Here is a 20,864-nt window from a genome sequence, read left to right as displayed (position 1 = left end):
TGCATCAAGGGGTGTTGGGCCCTGATGAGGTCTGGTCTTCTGGGGGCACCAGGTTCGTTGTGCCTGTGGTGTCTGGGGACGTCAGGTGACAGCTGTGAGGCTGGGTATTCCACATCAAGGCTGTGGGGCCAGGTGTGCCATGCCAAAGCAGCAAGGACAGTCATCCAGGAGTGCCAGGTCAGACATGCAGGGTCATGATGGCGGATCCATATGTCTGGCCTCTGTATCAAGGCAGCAGGTACAGACTGCTTCATGTCAAGGTGGCAGATGCCAGGTGCTCCATATCAAGGTGGTAGGTGCTCCAAGTCAAGGTAGTGGGTGCCAGGTGCTCTACATCAAGGTGACACAGGCTGCCTGTGTAAAGGGGGCAGGTGCCAGAGAGAAATGCAAATTAAAATCACAATGGGATATATCACCTCACACCTGTCAGAATGACTATCATCAATAAGCCAACAATCAACAAGTGTTGGCGAGGATGTGGAGAAAACAGAATTCATTTGCACTGTTGGTAGGAATGCAGATTGATGGAGCCACTATGGAAAACACTATGCTTTTTACCTCAAAAAAGTAAAAAAATGGAACTGCCTTATGACCCAAAATTCCACTTCTGGGAATAGGTCCAAAGAAGCTCAAAACATTAATTTGAAAGAATATATGCACCCCTATGTTCATTGTAGCATTATTTACAACAACTAAGATTTGGAAGCAGCCCTAGTGTCCATCAGTAGATGAGTAGATAAAACAGCTATGGTACATTTACATGATGGAATACTACTCTGCCATAAAAAGAAAGATAATTTTACCCTTTTTAGCAGCATGGATGGAGAACATTATGTTAAGTGAGATAATCCAGTCAGTGAAAGGTAAGTACCATATGATTTCACTCATATGTGGAATTTAATGAACAAACTAAACTTACAAGCAAAATAGACTCATAGATAGAGAGCAGGCTGACTCTGGTAGGAGGAGTTTTGGGGAAGGTGGAGGGATTGAGAAAAAAATAATAAAAAAAGAGAAAGAACTCTTGGACACAGACAACAGTGTGGTGATTGTGAGGGGAGGGGGTTGGTGGAAGTGGAAAAGTTATAGGGAGAATAATGGTGATGGAAAAAATAACATAAAATAAGAAAGTGAGACTGGGCAAAATAAAGCACAAGCCCCAGATTCCAGATTGTCATAAAGAACCTTGACATCTAAGGACCAAACCAACAGGCAGCCGGGGGGGGGGGGGGGGGGGGGAGTGATGTATTACCAACATAGTATGAGCTGTTTGAGTCACAAAGTTCTTCAAATGCTGCCATGGCAACAGGAGAGGACAGTGAATCACATATGTGTTTGGAAAGTGAATAGCCAGGAAAGAAAGGAAGTGCCACCCCCAACATGGGGAAAAGAAATCTTAAGGTAATGAACATCTGGTAGTCAAAGGACAAGGGTAAAACCTAATCCTGTCCCTAAACCTCCCCTTAAACTTAAATAGGAGCTCAGTGGCCACAAGAGTAAGGGGAAACAGGAAGTATTAGGAAAGAAACTGCTTTGTTCTTCTGGGGCTACATTGTTTTTTAATATGTCTTATGATTTCTTAGCTCAATTAAATTCATAACTCAATGCTTTAGTCCCCAAAATTTAGTCTTACCCCCAATACTAATCCTGACTTCCCCTTTAGTGTAAGTGACATTGGCTTTCCACAAGAGGACAACATTTAGCAGACATTAGCTGGCATCTGCCAATGAGACAGTAACATTCTGGTTGATATATGGGTTGGACATACGTGAACTGTTTTCTGTGTTAGTGAGACACACTGGCCTCTTAGACAAGTGTTGAAATTGAAGTTGTGTGGTAGCGGCACAGGATGGAGATAGTTTTGTAGATATCTCTTAGACCAATGGTCAGCACACTGGCTCACATCATCCTTGACCTGTGACTTCTTTTTACATTTTTAAAAGACTATAAAGAAAAAGATATAAAGAAGTAGGGTACAGACTGACAACCCTCAGAAGAGGGGGTGGTGGGGGAGGGAATAGATAAACCACAGAACTTATATACATGTATACATAATCAATGGACATAGACAACAAAGCTGGGTATGGGGTGGGGGGGATAGGGAAGAGTGTGTCTGGGGGAAAAAAAGGAGAAACATCTGTAACAAAAATAAATTAATAAAATTTTTTTAAAAAAAGAATATAGAACAGAGCCCAGGTATGGCCTGATAAACCTAAATCATTTACTAACTGGCTCTTTACAGAAAAAGTTCACTGCTCTGAATAGATTCAAAGATTCCTCCTTTCTCTGTACCACAGGCCGATGCGCCAACCGCTGAGACAAACCGGCCAGGGCAAAGATTCCTCCTTTCTAATACCTTTACAGACATCTTATTTGGGGGAGTGGGCATACAACTTTGAGACACAGTACTTGTTCTTGGAATATAATTTGGCCTCTAGCACAGCCTCTTTTGCAATAGAAAAAGACACATAATTTCAACCTCTTGCTGTTTCATCCTCTACTTGATTAGTTCATAGTATTACCAAAACTCTGTGTGTACATTTTCACAAGTTTTTTCTTTTTTCTTTTATTTTACTCAGGGGCTTCCTGGTCAAAAAGGATCTAAAGGTGAACCTGCCCTTACCCAAGGTAGTTTCAAAGGAATGAAGGTAAGAGCCTCTAAAACAGACAGCTGAGTAGGTTATAAGCCGAGCTCCCCTGGATTTGGCCCCACCTCCAATAAAAACATTTCTAGAACTAGCATTTGCATCTCTATTTAAGGGGCAGATCAAGCTGTATTTTAAAAGGAGGATCCTGAGCATTTTTTGATAGAAACATTGACAAAAATGTTTGTAACCATACTGTCAAAGATATTTGCTTTGTAGGATCTAGATCAAAAATAAGAAACAGATCAGCAAACGAGCAGTTTGCATGCATATTATTTTCTTTGACAAGCTGAGACATTTCCTGGAGGAAGATATCTTTTGTCTGCTCTAGAATCCTTGATGTCTGCATACCTTGGTTTGAAGCCATGTATGTCTCTGCCCATCTCAGCATGGCCACCAGCCCAGGATCCTGGCCCTACCCTTTTCTGTCCCTGCATACCAGACCATGACCCTTAGCTGGGCCCCTGGCTCTCTGCAAAAATTGCCTATCATCTCTGCAGCAGGTTGGAAATGTACATCTCTTCATAGAATTGACAAAAACCTTCTATATTCTTGTGACTGTACTCTTGGTTTATGCTGCCTGATATCCTGCGGGCCTTCAATAAACTCTGTTGCCAAATGATTGACACTATTTCCCTTGCAGCATGGGAAGGGAGCCCATCGTTTTCTTGCTAGTAAATCGAAATCTATGTGCCAAATATAAAGGGAAGATACACCCAAGCTCACTCAACTGAGGGTGTCACGTTTTTCTATTCTATTCATGTACAGGGCCCTGAACACTGGAAGTCACTTTGGAAGGGAGTGATTGATAGGGGTGGGTAGATGAGAACTGAAGAAGGTACAGGGTTTGGTTATAGATGCCACAGCAGAAGATAGAATGTTAGAGTTGGAAAAGACCTCATGATAGATTCATGTTGCTCATTTTACAGATAGAAAAACTGAGATATACTGAGGTTATGTGACTTGCTCAGAGAGTCACACAACCAGTTTACCTAAGAGCTAAAACATAGGCAGTACGCTTTCTATGTTGAATAGAGCTGATTTTTTTTTAAATTTCTTTATTAATTTGAGAGAGAGAGAGAGAGAGAGAGAGAGAGAGAGAGAGACATCAATGAGAGAGAACATTGATTGGCCACCTCCTGGATTGCTGTCACTGGGGATTGGGCCTACAACCTGGGCATGTGTCCTGACCGGGAATCAAACCAGTGACAAAATTTTTTTTCCCTTTTTTGATCTGAGAGAGAGGAAGAGAGAGGGAGAGATAGAAACATTGATAAGAGAGAGATGATTTTTTACCATAAGCCAAGTGCAGTGAGAATAGCAGGTGTCAAAATATGGGCATTGTCATAGCAAACACTGACTAGATAGTTTGGCCAAAAAATTAAAAGAGACCATGGACTCAGCAACTTCCACAAGATGGTTATATTACAGATTTATACAGTGACTTAAGATGCTGCAAAGTAATCAAAGATTGTATGTTCTGTTGATTCTCCCTTGAAATGTCTGATTTGCATTATATACATATGGGCATAGGTTCTCTGGGGATGAAGGAACACAGGAAGGAAAATCACCAGCCCACAGAAGCAGTTTCTAATTGATAAGTTCCTAGCAAATGTGAAAATTAATTAAAGTTAAATATGAAATACTGTTCAATCAATGTTGTAATATTTGCCCTTTAGAGTCCAGATTTTTCCTAGCATAAAGTAAATGGTTGAACATATCTAATTCATACATTTTTTAAAACACAAGACCTTGACAGAAGAGGACTAAGCTTCAGCGATGCATTTTTATGCCCATGCATCTTAGGTCTGTTATCTATGAAATACCAAAGGCTTGATTTATTAATCTCTTCAGTGTTGCCTTTGTCTGTTTCTCAGGGGGATCCTGGGCTGCCCGGACTAGAAGGAATCACTGTAAGTTGTTAGTTATGCATTGAGCTCTCAATGTTTAGTCAACAGTTACTGATTGCCCCTTTTCATTCTTCCCTTCAGTGTTTGAAGATCTTTGTGGACCTTCTCCAGGAAAATAGAGAGTTTAGGTAGACAGGGTCACACCACTGACATTTTCCAGATGAGAATGTACTGAGAGGATGGACTGTCCACCTGAAAGTTATACAGCAGGAAGACTTTTAGACCTTTAGGCCAGGAAACTACACACTCCCTGGGACAGAATTTTGCATTTCATTCAGCAAGCATTTACTAAGTGTTTTTTGTGTGTTGAGAGTGCTCTGGGTAAAACAAAAGTAGAACACTCTTCTAAAAAATTATATATGTGTGTGTGTGTTTGTGTGTGTGTGTGTTTCCTTTAAATGGCTCTAAATACTACTGAGTCCATGAAAAGTCATGAATTGTATTAACAAGAGCTTTCTGTTTTTCTTGAGTTTCCACATAGTCATCACTTTCCTTTGAAGTGGCTTAAGAAAAGCCCCTCCTTTCTTCCTTCTTGCCTGTGTCAGGGTTCCTTCCTTTCTGCTTTATTCCAGAACAGGTACTAAGCACCTATTCTCAGCAAAATTCTATGAGCGATCCCTGAGACAATGCAGACATGGTCTCTGCCCCCCACCCACGATGTGAAACACTCTTAGGAATGTACCATAAGAATGCTACAAAAGCTTAAGGGAAAAGATGATGTCCACCTAAGGATACATCATGAGAGATTTTATATCTAAAATAGGGAAGGTAGCCTCTGAGAAATGTGGATGATGCTTAGGCTGACTGGCAATGGGAGAAAGCTTTCTACACAGAAAGCAGTGTGATAAAAGGTAGGCAATAAAGAGGATGTATGCAAGTACGCATGCAAACAGAGATGAATGAGTAAGCACCAAGGGTGTCCAGTCAACTACAGCTAAACAGCGTTGACTTAGATGGTGTGTTAACTAAATTTGTAGAATAACTATATTTGCTGCATAGCTTCTCTTAGAACTCATTTTTCTACCCCCAAAGATACAATGTTTATGTACATACACAAGCATGATAAATAAAGCATGTAGATTTAGGGAGGAGAGTTTGGTGGCCAAGATGTTTGTGATCAGTAATGAGATTACAGGTTACTAGTTGTTGTCAAAGCATACATTCATGGGGAAACTTTGACTCCCTAGTTACTCTTCCACTGAAGTCTTGATTTCACTCGTCCTCTCCATTCCTTACCTGAGCACATATAACCTTTTTTTTCTGTTCGCAATTTTAATTAGGCCATACATTTCTCCATACCATCTTTCTCTTTAGATTTCATCGTCTTGTTTTTAATTTCACCATTGTTATCATTCAGTTCAAAATATCTTCTAGTTTTCCTTTCAGATGTGTGTTGTTTAATTTTCAAATATTTGGCAACTTCCCATATATGTCCCTGTTACTGATTTTTAGTTTGATTTAATTGCAGTTAGAGTGCACACTCTGTATGACTTCAATCCTTTTAAATTTGTTGATATTTGTTTTATGGTCCAGCATATGGAACCATCTTGCTGAATATGCCATACACACTTGAAGAGAATATGTATGTATTCAGCTGGTTTGGGGTATAGTGATCTAAAAAATAAAAACATTAGGTCAAGGTAATTGATAATGTTTTTTTGGATCTTCTGTGTTCTCACTGATATTTTTGGTCTAACTTATGTTGATAACTGAGGAAAGGGTGTTAAAATCTTCAACTATAATTGTGGATTTTTCCATTTCTCCTTGTGCTTCTATCAGTTTTTGCTTCATGTATTTTGAAGCTCTGCTATTAGGTGAACGCAAATCTAAAATTGAGCTATTTATTATTATGAAATGCCCCCTTTTATCCCTGGTAATATTAGTTGCCTTGAATTCTAGTTTATCTGATATTAATATAATTGTTTAGGCTTCCTTTTTAAGTTTTCTTTTTTACATCACTTTAATAGGAACATTTTTTTTCTTTTCTTTTTTTTTATCCTCACCCAAGGACATTTTTCAATATTGTGTTCAGATAGAGTGGGAGGGAGAGAGAAAAAGAGAAACATCGACGTAAAAGGGATACATTGAATGGTTGCCACCTGCACAACCGAACCAGGGCCGGGGACAAACCACAACCGAGGTACGTGCTCTTAGCAGGAACCGAACCTGGGTCTCTCTGGACCGCAGGCCAGCACTCTAACCGCTGAGCCAAACTGGCCAGGGCTGAACATTTTCAAATCTAGAGCAAAGTTGGATGAATTTTGCAGTGAACACCCTAACCATTAATATATTACTATACTTGTTTTATCCCATTTCTATCTATCCATCTCTATCCATCAGTCCATCTTATATTTATGCATTTTAAAGTGAATTGCAGAAAACAATACTCTTGCTCTAAATATTACAGCATGCCTATCACTAGCTAGACTTCAAAATTGTGTACAGTTTTTTCTTTCTATGAAAATTTACATACAATGAAATACACAAATTTTAAGTGTACATATGATGTTTTGACAAATGAATACTCTTGTGGAATCCAAACCCTTCTTAAGGTATAAAACATTCCCATCACTTTCAAAAGTTCCTTCCTGCCCCCACCTCACCCCAAACATAACCACTATTCTGATATTTTTTCATCCTTAATCATTTTTTTTTTCTATTCTAGGACCTCATATAAAGGGAATAATATAATATGTAGCCTTTGGGGTCTGACTTCTTTCACTTAGCAAGTGAGATTCATCCACATTGATTCATATATCAGTAGTTTGTTACACTTTACTATTGAGTATTTATCTCACTGTATGTATGTATCACAGTTCATTTATCAATTCTTGTATCAGTGGACTAGGACATTTCCAATTTTTTAGTAGTATGAATAAAGTTGATATGAACATTCTTGTGTAATTTTGGGGGGCATGTATTTTAATTTTCCTTAAGAAACTATCTTGCATTTTTGACCTTAGTAAAAACTTGCCTCTCTAGGGCCCACGAGGAACACCCGGCTCTCCGGGAGCTGTAGGACCTATAGGATCACCAGGATTTCAAGTAAGTAACCTAAATCTACCATGTGATCATAGAATTCATTCACATGAATGCTTTACCCACCAGGCCATGGATTTAATGTACACCAGTGTAAATGTAGTCTCTCCTAGTGAATAAAGACAACTTCTATTCCTGGAAGATTAAAATGAAGTATGCTCTTGTAAGGAGCTATGAGTTCTCTTCATATGACTATCCATTCTGTGCTTCCAAAGTCTCCTAGTCTGGATCAACCTAAAGTACAGCCCAGAGATGGAAGATACCTGGCATATTTATTGCTACCATCCACTCCCCTCACCCATGACAGACATTGATAGATAATCATACTACCATTAGCATCACCTACTCTGAGCACAGAAAAGCTTCAAAATCTTTTCAACACTGCAACTTGGACAGCTCTACCTACCTATCTCTCTTTTATATACCAATTCTGTTTTACATCACTGGCATAGGAAAAGCATAGCAAGTCATCTGTGTGGTTCTGGGAAAGCCCTGACCCAGATTGTTCTCTCTTCAGAACATGGAATCCCACCACTGATTGCTTTGGTTTAGCTTCACCAAATGTCACCATTGGCCTATTGGGAGAAATGACACATGAAACCTTCACTATTTTGACATGAATATGGTTATTGGGTCAATTTGGGAGATTTCAAAGGATATAAAAAAGGAACCTAGTGGGAGGGAGGTAGAATTTGCTTCACCAATGCTAGGCTATACCAAAATGGTAAAGGACTTATCCTCAGTGACTCTCAACATGCCCGTGTTCTTTTTGCCTGAAACTAACAAGTTCTAACTTTTTCCCTTCATTTTTAATATAGGGTCCTCCAGGTCCCCCTGGTCTTCTTGGTCTTGACGTAAGTATACTTTGTGTTGGACATTTGGCCTCCTACCACTAAGAACTCTTGTTTCCCCAGAGATATTCTGGTATAATTAAATGCATTTTTGTTTTTCCTCCCTGCACCTTGTACCCCAGGGGAATATGGGGTTAGGTTTCCAAGGAGAGAAAGGAGACAAGGTAAATACATTTTTGCAAAATACAACCTGTATTCCATAAGCTCCAAGAAATGTCTCTGGCTACACCCATGTACTTGCTTGTGCAAGGGGATTTGAATCTTTGCCTTGGGAAATGAGCATTTCCCACCCCACATGGATCTTCTGGTAGTGGTCCCTTGAAGAATGAATGCATACATGCCACACATAGGCTATTGTGGTCTTTCTTCTTTAACATACTGTGTAGTCTTCCTGCTTTCTACCTGTGAATTATGAATTCTAACAAATATACTTTCTTGAAATATATTACTTTGTATTTCTACCTGGGTATTTGTATACTGTGTCACCTTCTCTTTCCTTTTCTCTGGTTATCCTCTTATCTTAATTCTTCCTTTTCTTCTTCTTTTTTCTTGTCTTCTTCTTCCCTCCTCCTCCCCTTGCTCCTCTTTCTCCTCCTCTGTCTCTCCATCTCCTCTCTCTTGCCTCCTTTACTGTGCTTTCACCATTCTCTTTTATCTTTCCTTCCTCTTTCTCCTATTTACTTCTGTACAAGCTATATAGTAATTTGGGAGGCTCAAGGGAGACTGCAAGCTTGTTCTCCCACTTCATGGCTGCCTCTGGTAGACTGTACTGCCTCCAATGAAAAATTCAGCCTCTAATGTTCTAACATGGGCTTCACTGCCTTTGCTTGTACTCTTGGCAAATATTAGAACAACTAGAGTCTGATCATGGTTGCCAAGTAGTGGCCATTCACCTTGCTCAAACCCCTTTTTTGCTCTTTTCTAAATACCCTTCAATGCATGACCATGGCAACCATGAGCCTGCAGTTTCCTTTTATTCATCTTCCTTCCTTCCTCTGCAGTGCTGGTACAAAATGCACTTGGACAGGCATATATTTCTTCTCACCCCTTGACAGTAATAGTTTTGTTATCTCATTGATACAAGGGTCCAAAGTAATGGACAGTTTATTTGTGAGTTACATCCAGATAACAAACCCAAAATCTGGAGAAATGGTATGTGTGGTTTCTGCTTTGCTTAATGTTCCCACTTATCTTACAGGGGGATGTTGGCCTCCCTGGCCCTGCAGGACCCCCACCATCTATCGGAGAACTGGAATTTATGGGATTTCCTAAAGGGAAGAAAGGATCTAAGGTAGTGAACATTTAAGAACAGGAAAAGTTAATAAACTTTTTCCTGTTAATATCAAAGTTCACATCAAATAACCAGATTATTCAGGAAGGATAGTGGTTCTGGACAATGGATTTTGGGATAGAAGCGAAGGCAAAGCCTTGTTTGTCTTGTCCCTCATGAAAGACTATCTAAAAGGTGGGGTTTTTTCAGTATGTGCATATGAGTGTGATTGGGTTTCTTTTTTTTTTTTTTTCATCATTTTTTAAAAAATAAGTTTTTATTGATTTTTTATTTTTTATTTTATTTTATTTTTGTTACAGATGTTTCTCCTTTTTTATCCCATTGACACCCTCCTCCCCATCCCACCCATCTCATCCCCGGCTTTGTTGTCCATGTCCATTGGTTATGTATACATGCATATAAGTTCTGTGGTTTATCTCTTCCCTCCCCCCACCACCCCATCTTCTGAGGGTTGTCAGTCTGTACCCTACTTCCATGTTTCCCAGTCTACCCTATTCCTCAGACAGTTACGTTCATTATATTCCAGAAATAAGTGAGATCATGTAGTATTTGTCTTTTTCTCCTTGGCTTGTTTCACTTAGGATAATACTTTCCAGGTCCCTCCATGTCGTCTCAAAGGATAAGAGATCTTTCTTTCTTACAGCTGCATAGTACTCCATTGTGTATATGTACCACAGCTTTTTTATCCATTCGTCTACTGGTGGACACTTGGGCTGTTGCCAGATCTTAGCTATTGTAAATAGTGCTGCTATGAACATGGGGGTACATATATTCTTTCTGATTGGTGTTTCAGGCTTCTTAGGGTATATTCCTAGCAGTGGGATCACTGGGTCAAATGGAAGTTCAATTTTTAATTTTTTGAGGTAACACCATATTGTTTTCCATAGTGGCTGCACCAGTCTGCATTCCCATCAGCAGTGTGCTAGAGTCCCCTTTTCTCCACACCCTCGCCAACACTTGTTGTTTGATGATTTGTTGATGGCGGCCATTCTGACAGGTGTGAGGTGATACCTCATTGTTGTTTTAATTTGCATCTCTCTGATGATTAGTGATGTTGAGCATTTTTTCATATGCCTCTTGGCCATTTGTATGTCCTGTTTGGAGAGGAGTCTATTCAGCTCCTCTGCCCATTTTTCAATTGGGTTCCTTGTCTTCCTTTTGTGAGTTGTATGACTATTCGATATATTTTGGAAATTAACCCCTTATCTGATGTATCCTTGGCAATGATGCTCTCCCATACAGTGGGTTGCCTTTCCATTTTGATGATTGTATCTGTTGCTGTACAAAAGCTTTTGAGTTTGATGTAGTACCATGTATTCATTTTTTCCTGTTTCTTTTGCCTTAGGTGATACATCAGTGAAAATTCTGCTGCTTATGATGTCTGAAATTTTGTTGCCTACATTTTCTTATAGAATGGTTATGGATTCATGGGTCATATATAAGTCTTTTATCCATTTTGAGTTTATTTTTGGTTATGGTGTAAGTTGACAATCTAGTTTAATTTTTTTGCCTGTAGCTGTCCTATTTTTCCAACACCATTTATTAAAGAGGCTGTCTTTATTCCACTGTATACTCTTGCCCACTTTGTCAAATATTAATTGACCCATAGTGTCTTGGGTCCATTTCTGGGTTCTCTATTCTGTTCCACTGGTCTGTCTGCCTGTTCTTTTGCCAGTACCAGGCTGTTTTGATTAAAGTCGCTTTGTAGTATAACCTGATATCTGGTATTGTGATTCCACCTACTATGCCCTTCTTTTTCAAGATTGCTGGGGCTATTCAGGATCTTTTTTTGGTTGCACATGAACTTTTGAATATTTGCTCTAGTTCTATAAAATATGTCATTGGTATTTTGATGGGGATTGCATTGAATTTATAGATTGCTTTGGGTAATACGGACATTTTAATGATGTTAATTCTTCCAATCCATGAACATAGTATGTGCTTCCACTTTTTTATACCTTCCTCTATTTCTTTTTCAATGTCCTGTAGTTTTCTGCAAATAAGTCCTTTACTTCTTTGGTTAAGTTTATTCCTAGGCATCTTAATTTTTTTGCCACATTGGTAAATGGGATTGTCTTTTCAGTTTCTCTTTCTGTTAGTTCATCATTCTGTTAGTTCATATAAGAATGCCATTGATTTCTTGACATTAATTTTGTATCCTGCTACTTTGCCAAATTTACTTATTAAGTCTAGTAGATTTGTGATGGAGTCTTTTGAGTTTTATATGTATAATATCGTGTCATCTGCAAATAATGACAGTCTCACTTCCTCCTTCCCAATTTGGATCCCTTTTATTTTTTCTACTGTCCAATTGCTGTGGCTAAGACTTCCATTACTATGTTAAATAAGGGTGATGAAAGTGGGCATCCCTATCTTGTTCCTCTTCTTAAGGGAAATGCTTTTAGGTTTTGCCCATTAAGTATGATGTTGGCTGTAGGTCTTTCATATATGGCCTTTATTATGTCGAGATATGAGCCCTCTATTCCCACATTGCTGAGCGTTTTTATCAGAAATGGATGCTGGATTTTGTCGAATGCTTTTTCAGCACATATTGATATGATCATGTGGTTTTTATTCTTTATTTTGTTTCTGTGGTGTATCATATTTATTGATTTGCAAATATTATACCAGCCTTGCATCCCTGGGATGAATCCCACTTGGTCATGCTGAATAATTTCTTAGATGTATAGCTAAATCCGATTTGTTAGTATTTTGTTCAGGATTTTCGAATCTATGTTCACCAGGGATATTGGCCTGTATTTTTCTTTCTTTGTAGTGTCTTTCTCTGGTTTTGGAATTACAATTATGCTAGCCTCATTAAATAAGTTTGGAAGTCTTTCTTCTTTTTGAATTTTTTGAAATAGTTTGAGGAGAATGGGTGTTAGTTCTTCTTTGAATGTTCGGTAAAACTCCCCTGTGAAGCCGTCCGGGACTGGGCTTTTGTTTGCTGGGAGAGTCTTGATTACCTCTTCAGTTTCCTTAGTTGTTATTAGTTTGTTCAATTTTTCTATCTCTTCCTGGTCCAGTTTTGGTAGACAGTGTGTTTCTAGAAATTTGTCCATTTTGCTTAGATTGTCAAATTTGTTGCCATATAATTGTTCATAGTAGTTGTTAACGATCTTTTGTATTTCTGTGGTGTCAGTTGTTACCTCTCCTCTTTCATTTCTGATTTTGTGTATTTGGGTTCTCTCTCTTTGTTTCTTGGTGAGTCTAGCTAAGTGTCCATCAATCTTGTTTATCTTTTTGAAAAACCAGCTCAATGTTTCATTGATACTTTGAATTGTTCTTATTGGTCTCTGTCATTTATTTCTGCTCTGATCTTTACTATTTCCTTCCTTCTACTTGGTCTGGGGTTTTCTTTCTGTTTCCTTTCTGGTTCTTAAAGTTTTGAGGTTAGACAGTCCATTATAAATTTTTTGTGTTTCTTGAGGTAGGCTTGTGATACTATGAACTTCTCTCAGAACTGTTTTCACTGCATCCCATATATTTGCTGTGTGTTCATTTTTATTGGTTTTCAGGAAGTTTTTAATTTCTTCCTTGGTATTCTCGCTAACCCATTTGTTGCTTAATAACATGCTATTTAGCCTCCATGTGTTCAAATGTCTTTGCATATTTTTCTTGCAATTGATTTCTAGTTGCATGCCTTTGTGATCTGAGAAGATGGTTGATAATATTTCAATCTTCTTGAACTTGTAGAGAAGTAGGTTGTGTCCTATCATGTGGTCTATCTTTGAGAATGTCCCATGTGCACTTGAGAAGAAAGTGAATTCTCTAGTTTTAAGGTGGAATTCTCTGTATATATCTATTAAATCCATTTGGTCTAGTGCTTCATTTAGAGTCTCTGTTTCCTTGCTAATAATTTTGTCTAGAGGATCTGTACAGTGAAGTCAGTGGGGTGTTAAAGTCCCCTGCTATGATTGTATTGCTGTCAATTCCTCCGTTGAAGTCCTCCAGAAGATTTTTTCATATAGTTTGCTGCTCCTATATTGGGTGCATATATGTTTATCTAGGTTATATCTTCCTGTTAGATAGATCCTTTCAATATTACGTAGTGGCCTTCTTTCTCTCTAGGTATTGCCTCCATTTTGAAATCTATTTTATCGCCCTGGCCGGTTTGGCTCAGCGGTTAGAGCGGCGGCCTGTGGTCCAGAGAGACCCAGGTCCAGTTCCCACTAAGGGCACGTACCTCAGTTGCAGTTTGTCCCCGGCCCAGGATGGGTCGTGTGGGTGACAACCACTTGATGTGTCCCTTTCACGTCGATGTTTCTCTCTCTCTCTCTCTCTCCCTCCCACTCTATCTGAACAAAATATGGAAAATGTCCTCGGGTGAGGATGGAAAAAAAATGAAATCTATTTTATCAAATATGAGTATTGCTACCCCAGCTTTTTTTTCCTTTCTGTTTGCTTGGAAGATTGTTTTTCCATTCCTTCACTTTCAACCTATGTGAGTCTTTTGTTGTGAGGTGGGTCTCTTCTAAAGAACATATAGATGAGTCATGCTTTCTTATCCAATCAGTTACTCTGTGTCTTTTTGTCAGAGCATTCAATCCATTTACATTTAAGGTGATTATTGGTATGGACTTATTTATTGCCATTTTTGTTTAGTGTGGTTCCATTTTTCTCCCTATTTGTTCTACTAATTACAGCAGTCCTTTTAACATTATTTGCAGTGCTGGTTTAGTATTAATGTATTCCCTTAGCCTCTTTTTGTCTGGGATGCTCTTTATTTGACCTTCTAATTTGAATGACAGCCTTGCTGGGTAGAGTAGTCTTGGATTCACATCCTTATTTTTCATGACCTTGATTACTTCATGCCATTCCCTTCTGGCCTGTAGTATTTCTTTTGAGAAGTCAGCTGAGAGCCTTATGGGGGTTCCTTTGTAGGTAACCGGTTGCTTCTCTGTTGCTGCTATTAGGATTCTCTCTTTGTCTTGAATTTTTGGCGTTTTAATTACTATGTGTCTTGGTGTGGGCCTGTTTGGGTTCTTCTCACTTGGGGGTCTCCGTGCTTCTTGAACTTGGATGCCTTCTTCCTTCACCAAATTAGGGAAGTTTTCTGTCACTATTTCTTCAAATATATTCTCTAACCCTTGCTCATTTTCTTCTTCTGCGGGGACTCCTATGATGTGAATATTATTACATTTCCAATTGTCCCACAGTTCTTTTAAGCTGTCTTCCTATTTCTTAATTGTTTTTTCCTTTTGGTTTTCTGATTGGTTGATTTTTTCTACCCTGTCTTCTAATTCACTGATCTGGTCCTCAGCTTCCTCTACTCTGCTGTTTAGACCTTCCAATGTGTTCTTTTTTTCCGATATGTCATTCTTGATTTCTTCTTGGTGGTTTTTAATTTCCTATTGTTGATTTTCAACATCTCTATGTCCTTACTCATACTGTCGAGCTTCCTGAAGATCATGGCTCTGAATTCTAGCTCTGTTAACTTGCTTAACTGCTCCACATTTATCTCATCTTCAGTAGAGGTCTCTTGTTCTTTTATTTGGATTTGTTTCTGTGTTTTACCATTTTGGCTACCACAGTGGGATTTGGAGCCTGCCAAATTTTCTCTGAGTGTTGGTATTCTGCTGTTTGTGGCTCCCTCACCTTGGGTTTGGATGAGCGAGGGAGGACCCACATTAAACACCACTGTCAAGTCCTCTTTCCTGGTTAGAGTTGCTAGCCCAGTAATGGTACAGTTATGCTCTAGCTTTTTGCCTGGAGGCTCTCAGTAATGGTTACTTGAAGAGTCTTAGTTTTACAATTGAATGAAAAACTCTTTCAGGTGCTCAGTGTAAGGGGATTTTTCGAGGGTGGGGCAGATGCTCCTTGTTAGTGAGCCTCAATTTGCATTTCAATGGCCCACCTGGGTGAGGTTGAATCTCCAAGGAGGGGCTGCTGCCTCTCTCCAGAGCCCTGGGATGGAGTAAGATTGCCACCGTCTTGCATTGATGCAACTCAGCAAAAGCTCTGAGCCCCCTCCAAATCCCAAGTGTCCTCACACAGTTTCAGTCCAGTTCGCCCTCCCTCTGCCAGAGCCCAAGGTGAGTGGCTGTGGCTATTTAGGCGTCTGTCCCAACTCTGCTCTGTGGAGCCACTTGGGAGTTTAACCCAAGGGCACTGCTCACAGCTAAGGCGGCTCCTGTCTATTGGCACCCAGCCCCCGTCTCACGCCTTTGTAATCCTTCCAGGATTGAGTCAGTGTCCCTGGTTATATGATCCTCGCAAGCTGTTTTTCTGTTGCTTTTTCCTGTCGATTTGTCTGTGTTTTAGTTGTATTTCCAGTTTGGTCCTGGGAGACGGTCTGTGTAGCTTCCATTCACTCCACCGCCATTTTGGAATCTCTTTTGTGATTGGGTTGCTGAGTATTCATTTAAGTGATTATTTTCTCTGTTTCACTTTTGTAGATCCAGTTGTCAAGATGCTAAATAACTTAAAGCAAATATTAAATAGTCAGGGTTTTTTCCTCCTAACTCACAACTTTCTCAATACTTATGCTTTTCCTAAAGCACTGTGACAGAACATATAGGATATAAATTGCTGCTTTTTGAGTTACAGTATATATATATATATATATATATTGTACAGATAGAGTGGGAGGGAGAGAGAGGAAGAGAGAGAGAGAGAGAGAGAGAGAAACAACGACAGGAAGGGACACATCGAGTGGCTGCCACCCGCACCACCAACCAGAGCCGGGGACAAACTGCAACAAAGATATGTGCACTTAGCAGGAACTGAACCCGGGTCTCTCCGGACCGCAGGCCGATGCTCTAACCACTGAGCCAAACTAGCCAGGGCATATATATATATTTTTAATTCTAATATTATTTATTTATTCATTTATTTTATTAATTAATTTTAGTTACAGATGTTTCTCCTTTTCCCCCCACTGATTTCCCCCCTCACCCTCCCTCCAGGCCCTCTCCCCAGCTTTGTTGTTCATGTTCATTTTTCATACATACATGCATATAAGTCCTGTGGTTTATCACTCCCTCACCACTCCCTCCTCTAGGGATTGTCAGTCTGTACCCCACTTCCACGTCTCTGGGACTATCCCATCTCTCAGACTGTTATGTTCATAATATTCCACAAATAAGTGAGATCATATGATAGTTGTCTTTCTCTGTTTGGCTTGTTTCGCTTAGGATAATACTTTCCAGGTCCCTCCATGTCGTCTCAAAGGATAAGAGATCTTTCTTTCTTACAGCTGCATAGTACTCCACTGTGTATATGTACCACAGCTTTTTTATCCATTCATCTACTGATGGACACTTGGGCTGTTTCCAGATCTTAGCTATTGTAAATTGTGCTGCTATGAACATGGGGGTACATATATTCTTTCTGATTGGTGTTTCAGGCTTCTTAGGGTATATTCCTAGCAGTGGGATCACTGGGTCAAATGGAAGTTCAATTTTAAATTTTTTGAGGTAACACCATATTGTTTTCCATAGTGGCTGCACCAGTCTGCATTCCCACCAGCAGTGTACTAGAGTCCCCTTTTTCTCCACACCCTCAACAACACTTGTTGTTTGATGATTTGTTGATGGCGGCCATTCTGACAGTGATGAAGTGATACCTCATTGTTGTTTAATTTGCATCTCTCTGATGATTAGTGATGTTGAGCATTTCTTCATATGTCCCTTAGCATTTGTATGTCCTGTTTGGAGAGGTGTCTATTTATTTCCCCTGCCCATTTTTTAATTGGGTTCTCTGTCTTCCTTTTGTGGAGTTGTATGAACACTCTCTATATATTGGAAATTAACCCCTTCTCTGATATATCATTGGCAATTATGCTCTCCCATACAGTGGGTAGCCTTTCCATTTTGATGATTGTATCTTTCGCTGGGCAGAAGCTTTTGAGATTGATGTAGTCCCATGTGTTAATTTTCTCCTTTGTTTCTATTGCCTTAGGTGATGTATCAGTGAAAATTCTGCTGCCTATTATGTCTGAAATTTTGTTGCCTACAGTTTCTTCTAGGATTTTTATAGATTCATGAGTCACATATAAGTCTTTTATCCATTTTGAGTTTAGTCTTGTGTAGGGTGTAAGTTGATGGTCTAGCTTCATTTTTTTTTGCATGTATCTGTTCTATTTTCCCAACACCATTTATAAAAGAGGCTGTCTTTACTCCACTCTATGCTCTTACCACCTTTGTCAAATATTAATTGAGCATATAATGTTGGGTCCATTTCTGGGTTCTCTGTTGTGTTCCACTGGTCTATGTGTCTGTTCTTGTGCCACTACCAGGCTGCTTTGATTACAGTGGCTTTGTAGTGTACCCTGAAATCTGGTAATGTGATCCCTCCAACTTTGTTCTTCTTTTTCAAGATTGCTATGGCTATTCGAGGTCTTTTTTGCTTTCACCTGAACTTTTGAAGTATTTGTTCTAATTCTGTGAAGTATGTCGTTGGTATTTTTATGGGGATTGCATTTAATCTATAGATTGCTTTGGTTAATATGGACATTTTAATGATGTTAATTCTTCCAATCCATGAATAGAGTATGTGCTTCCACTTTTTTATATCTTTCTCTATTTGTTTTTTTTTTTTTTCAATGACCTGTAGTTTTCTGTGAATAGGTCCTTTATTTCTTTGGTTAAGTTTATTCCTAGGTTTTTGTTTGTTTGTTTTTTTTTGCCGCAATGTTAAATGGGATTGTTTTCTTAGTTTCTCTTTCTGTGAGTTCATCATTGGTGTTTAAGAATGCCATCGATTTCTTGATGTTAATTTTTTATTCTGCTACTTTTCCAGATTCATTTATTAAGTCTTGTAAATTTTTGATGGAGTGTTTGGGGTTTTCTACGTATAGTATCATGTCATCTGTAAATAATGACAGTTTTACTTCCTCCTTTCTAATTTGGATCCCGTTTATTTTTTCTTCCTGTCTGATTGCTGAGTTACAGTATATTTTTATAAAAAGTTATTTGCCCATGCCTGGCTGGTGTGGCTCAGTGAGCATTGACCCATGCACAAAGAGGTCTCCAGTTCAATTTCTGGTCAGGGCACATGCCTAGGTGTGGGGCAAGTCCCCATGGGGGCATGTAGGAGGTGGACAATTAATGTTCTGTCTCATTGATGTTTCTGTCTCTTTTCCTCTCCCTTACTCTCTCTCTCTAAAATCAGTAAACAAAAAAAAAATCTATATTTTTTTTTTTAAAAAAGGTATTTGCCCTTGGAACTTGAACCTGCAAAAAGGTTATACTGTTACCAAGTGACAGCAGATGTCCTATCTTACCTGATTGAACTACCAACGCTGAAGCTATAGACCTGTTTAACAGAGATATTTTATCCTTTTTCTTTATCCTCACCGGAGCACATTTTTGCATTTATCTTTAGTCAGAGCAGGAGGGATAGAGAAACATTGATGTGAGAGAGATGGCACCAAAGTTCATGCCATTAGTGGGAACCACACCTGGGCCTCTCCCATCAGTGGGCCGATGTTCAACTGCTAAGCCAAACTGGCCAGTAACCAAGATATTTTATAATCTGTATTTTGATGTGAGTGAGTGTACATATGGATGTATTTGAATGGCTGTATGCTTTTAAGCTGTGCAGATATATTCCAGTAATCTGTATTTCCTTCTTTCATGAGGTTTCCTTAAATTTTATTATTCTGTGCCTGTGGTCAAGGCATCCAGGCAGGAGAAGGAGTTTATTCTCATTTCTTTAATTTTGACATTGTGTAAGCAATAGCTCCAGGTTTCCTCCAAATTGATAGAAAGTATCCATTGATTGGAAACAGTTTGTGAGCATATGAAAGATTGCTTGTGTCCCTGATCATTCCCAAACTTTAGAGAGCCTTTCCAGGGCACATATAGGTAAATTGGCACACCAGGGAAAGACAGATTAAAGCGTTATGTGTTCCTATCCAAACTATAATTGTTATTCTTATCCTAAAACCAATTATTTTTTTTGCAGTCTGTAATTTTGGTACAAGAAATCACACTGAACAGCTTCTTTTACTAGAAAGAAAATAAATGATCAACTTTTGCATCTCCCAACCTGCCTGAACATTTGAGACTTTGTTTCAAACATTATTCTTTCCTTGTCATGGGCCTTGGTTTTTCCCATACCACAAAAGGCTCCCTAAACTATGATATCCTGGTAGTTACTTATTGAAAAGTCTGGGAAATCTGCACCACACTTTGGTGCCCCAGGCCTGATATCCCCATTGATGCCCCATTGCCCAGCCCAAGTAGCTCAAGACAGCCATCTTTCTGTTCACTGCTTCCTGCTGCTACTCACTAAGCTGTGCTTGTTTTTCCAGGGTGAACCAGGACTTCAAGGTGCCCCAGGAACCAGTGGCCCTACAGGTTTCCCGGTAAGTCTCCTTATTTGATCAACATGTATACAGTATTTTATTGATCAAAAGTGATAGCAATAGAAGGCTAACAGGAAGACTTTGTTCTATAGTTATTGTAAAGAATTCCAACATCTTCATTATTAGAAGGCATTTGAAATGTTCTTGTTTCTTGAATCCATGGGAACTTAGCATAGTTATTCATGAGACTATATATCTTAGAGTTTATTTGCTGAAGCTGTAGAGTTAAAACATACCTAAGTTTGCCCAGCTGTTGTGGATCATTGGTTGAGTGTCAACTCATGCACCAAGAGGTCGCCAGTTCAATTCCTGGTCAGGGCACTTGCCCAGGTTGTGGGCCCGATCCCCAGTGGGGGGGCATGCAGGAGGTGGCCAATTGATGTTCTCTCTCATCAATGTCTTTATCTCTCTCCCTTTCCTTTCGTCTCTCTCTAAAATCAATAAAGAGAGATTATTAAAAAAAACAACAAAAAAAAAAACAAACAAACAAACAAACAAAAAAAAACAGATGTAGGCCCTGGCCAGTTTGGCTTATCAGAGTATCGGCCTGTGGACCAGAGAGACCTGGGTTTGGTTCCCGCTAAGGGAACGTACCTTGGTTGCAGTTTGACCCTGTCCCCGGTTGGGGTTGTGTGGGTGGCAACCAGTTGATGTGTCTCTCTCATGTCAATGTCTCATTCTCTCTCTCTCTCTCTCTCTCTCTCTCTCTCTCTCTTTCTCCCTCTCTCCCTCCCCCCTCCCTCTCTCCCTCCCTCCTGCTCTATCTGAAGATAAATGCAAAAATGTCCTCAGGTGAGGGAAAAAAAAAACAGATGT

At 39.4% G+C, this 20,864-nt stretch overlaps 1 protein-coding gene across 1 annotated transcript in view; it reads left to right on the top strand.

Annotated features, from left to right (window-relative positions):
- COL4A6 (collagen type IV alpha 6 chain) overlaps positions 1-20,864 on the top strand; it is a 438,122-nt gene that overhangs the window by 360,958 nt on the left and 56,300 nt on the right. The window contains exons 7-13 of the mRNA XM_036271343.1: positions 2,580-2,648; positions 4,523-4,558; positions 7,538-7,600; positions 8,413-8,448; positions 8,568-8,609; positions 9,644-9,736; positions 19,995-20,048. Of these exons, the coding sequence (XP_036127236.1) occupies positions 2,580-2,648; positions 4,523-4,558; positions 7,538-7,600; positions 8,413-8,448; positions 8,568-8,609; positions 9,644-9,736; positions 19,995-20,048 (393 nt within the window). The remainder of the gene's footprint in view (positions 1-2,579; positions 2,649-4,522; positions 4,559-7,537; positions 7,601-8,412; positions 8,449-8,567; positions 8,610-9,643; positions 9,737-19,994; positions 20,049-20,864) is intronic.

Source organism: Molossus molossus, unplaced genomic scaffold (genome assembly GCF_014108415.1).
Source record: "Molossus molossus isolate mMolMol1 unplaced genomic scaffold, mMolMol1.p scaffold_m16_p_2, whole genome shotgun sequence".
NCBI classification, from domain to species: Eukaryota; Metazoa; Chordata; class Mammalia; order Chiroptera; family Molossidae; genus Molossus; species Molossus molossus.
This window is presented reverse-complemented; position numbering and strand designations above follow the sequence as displayed.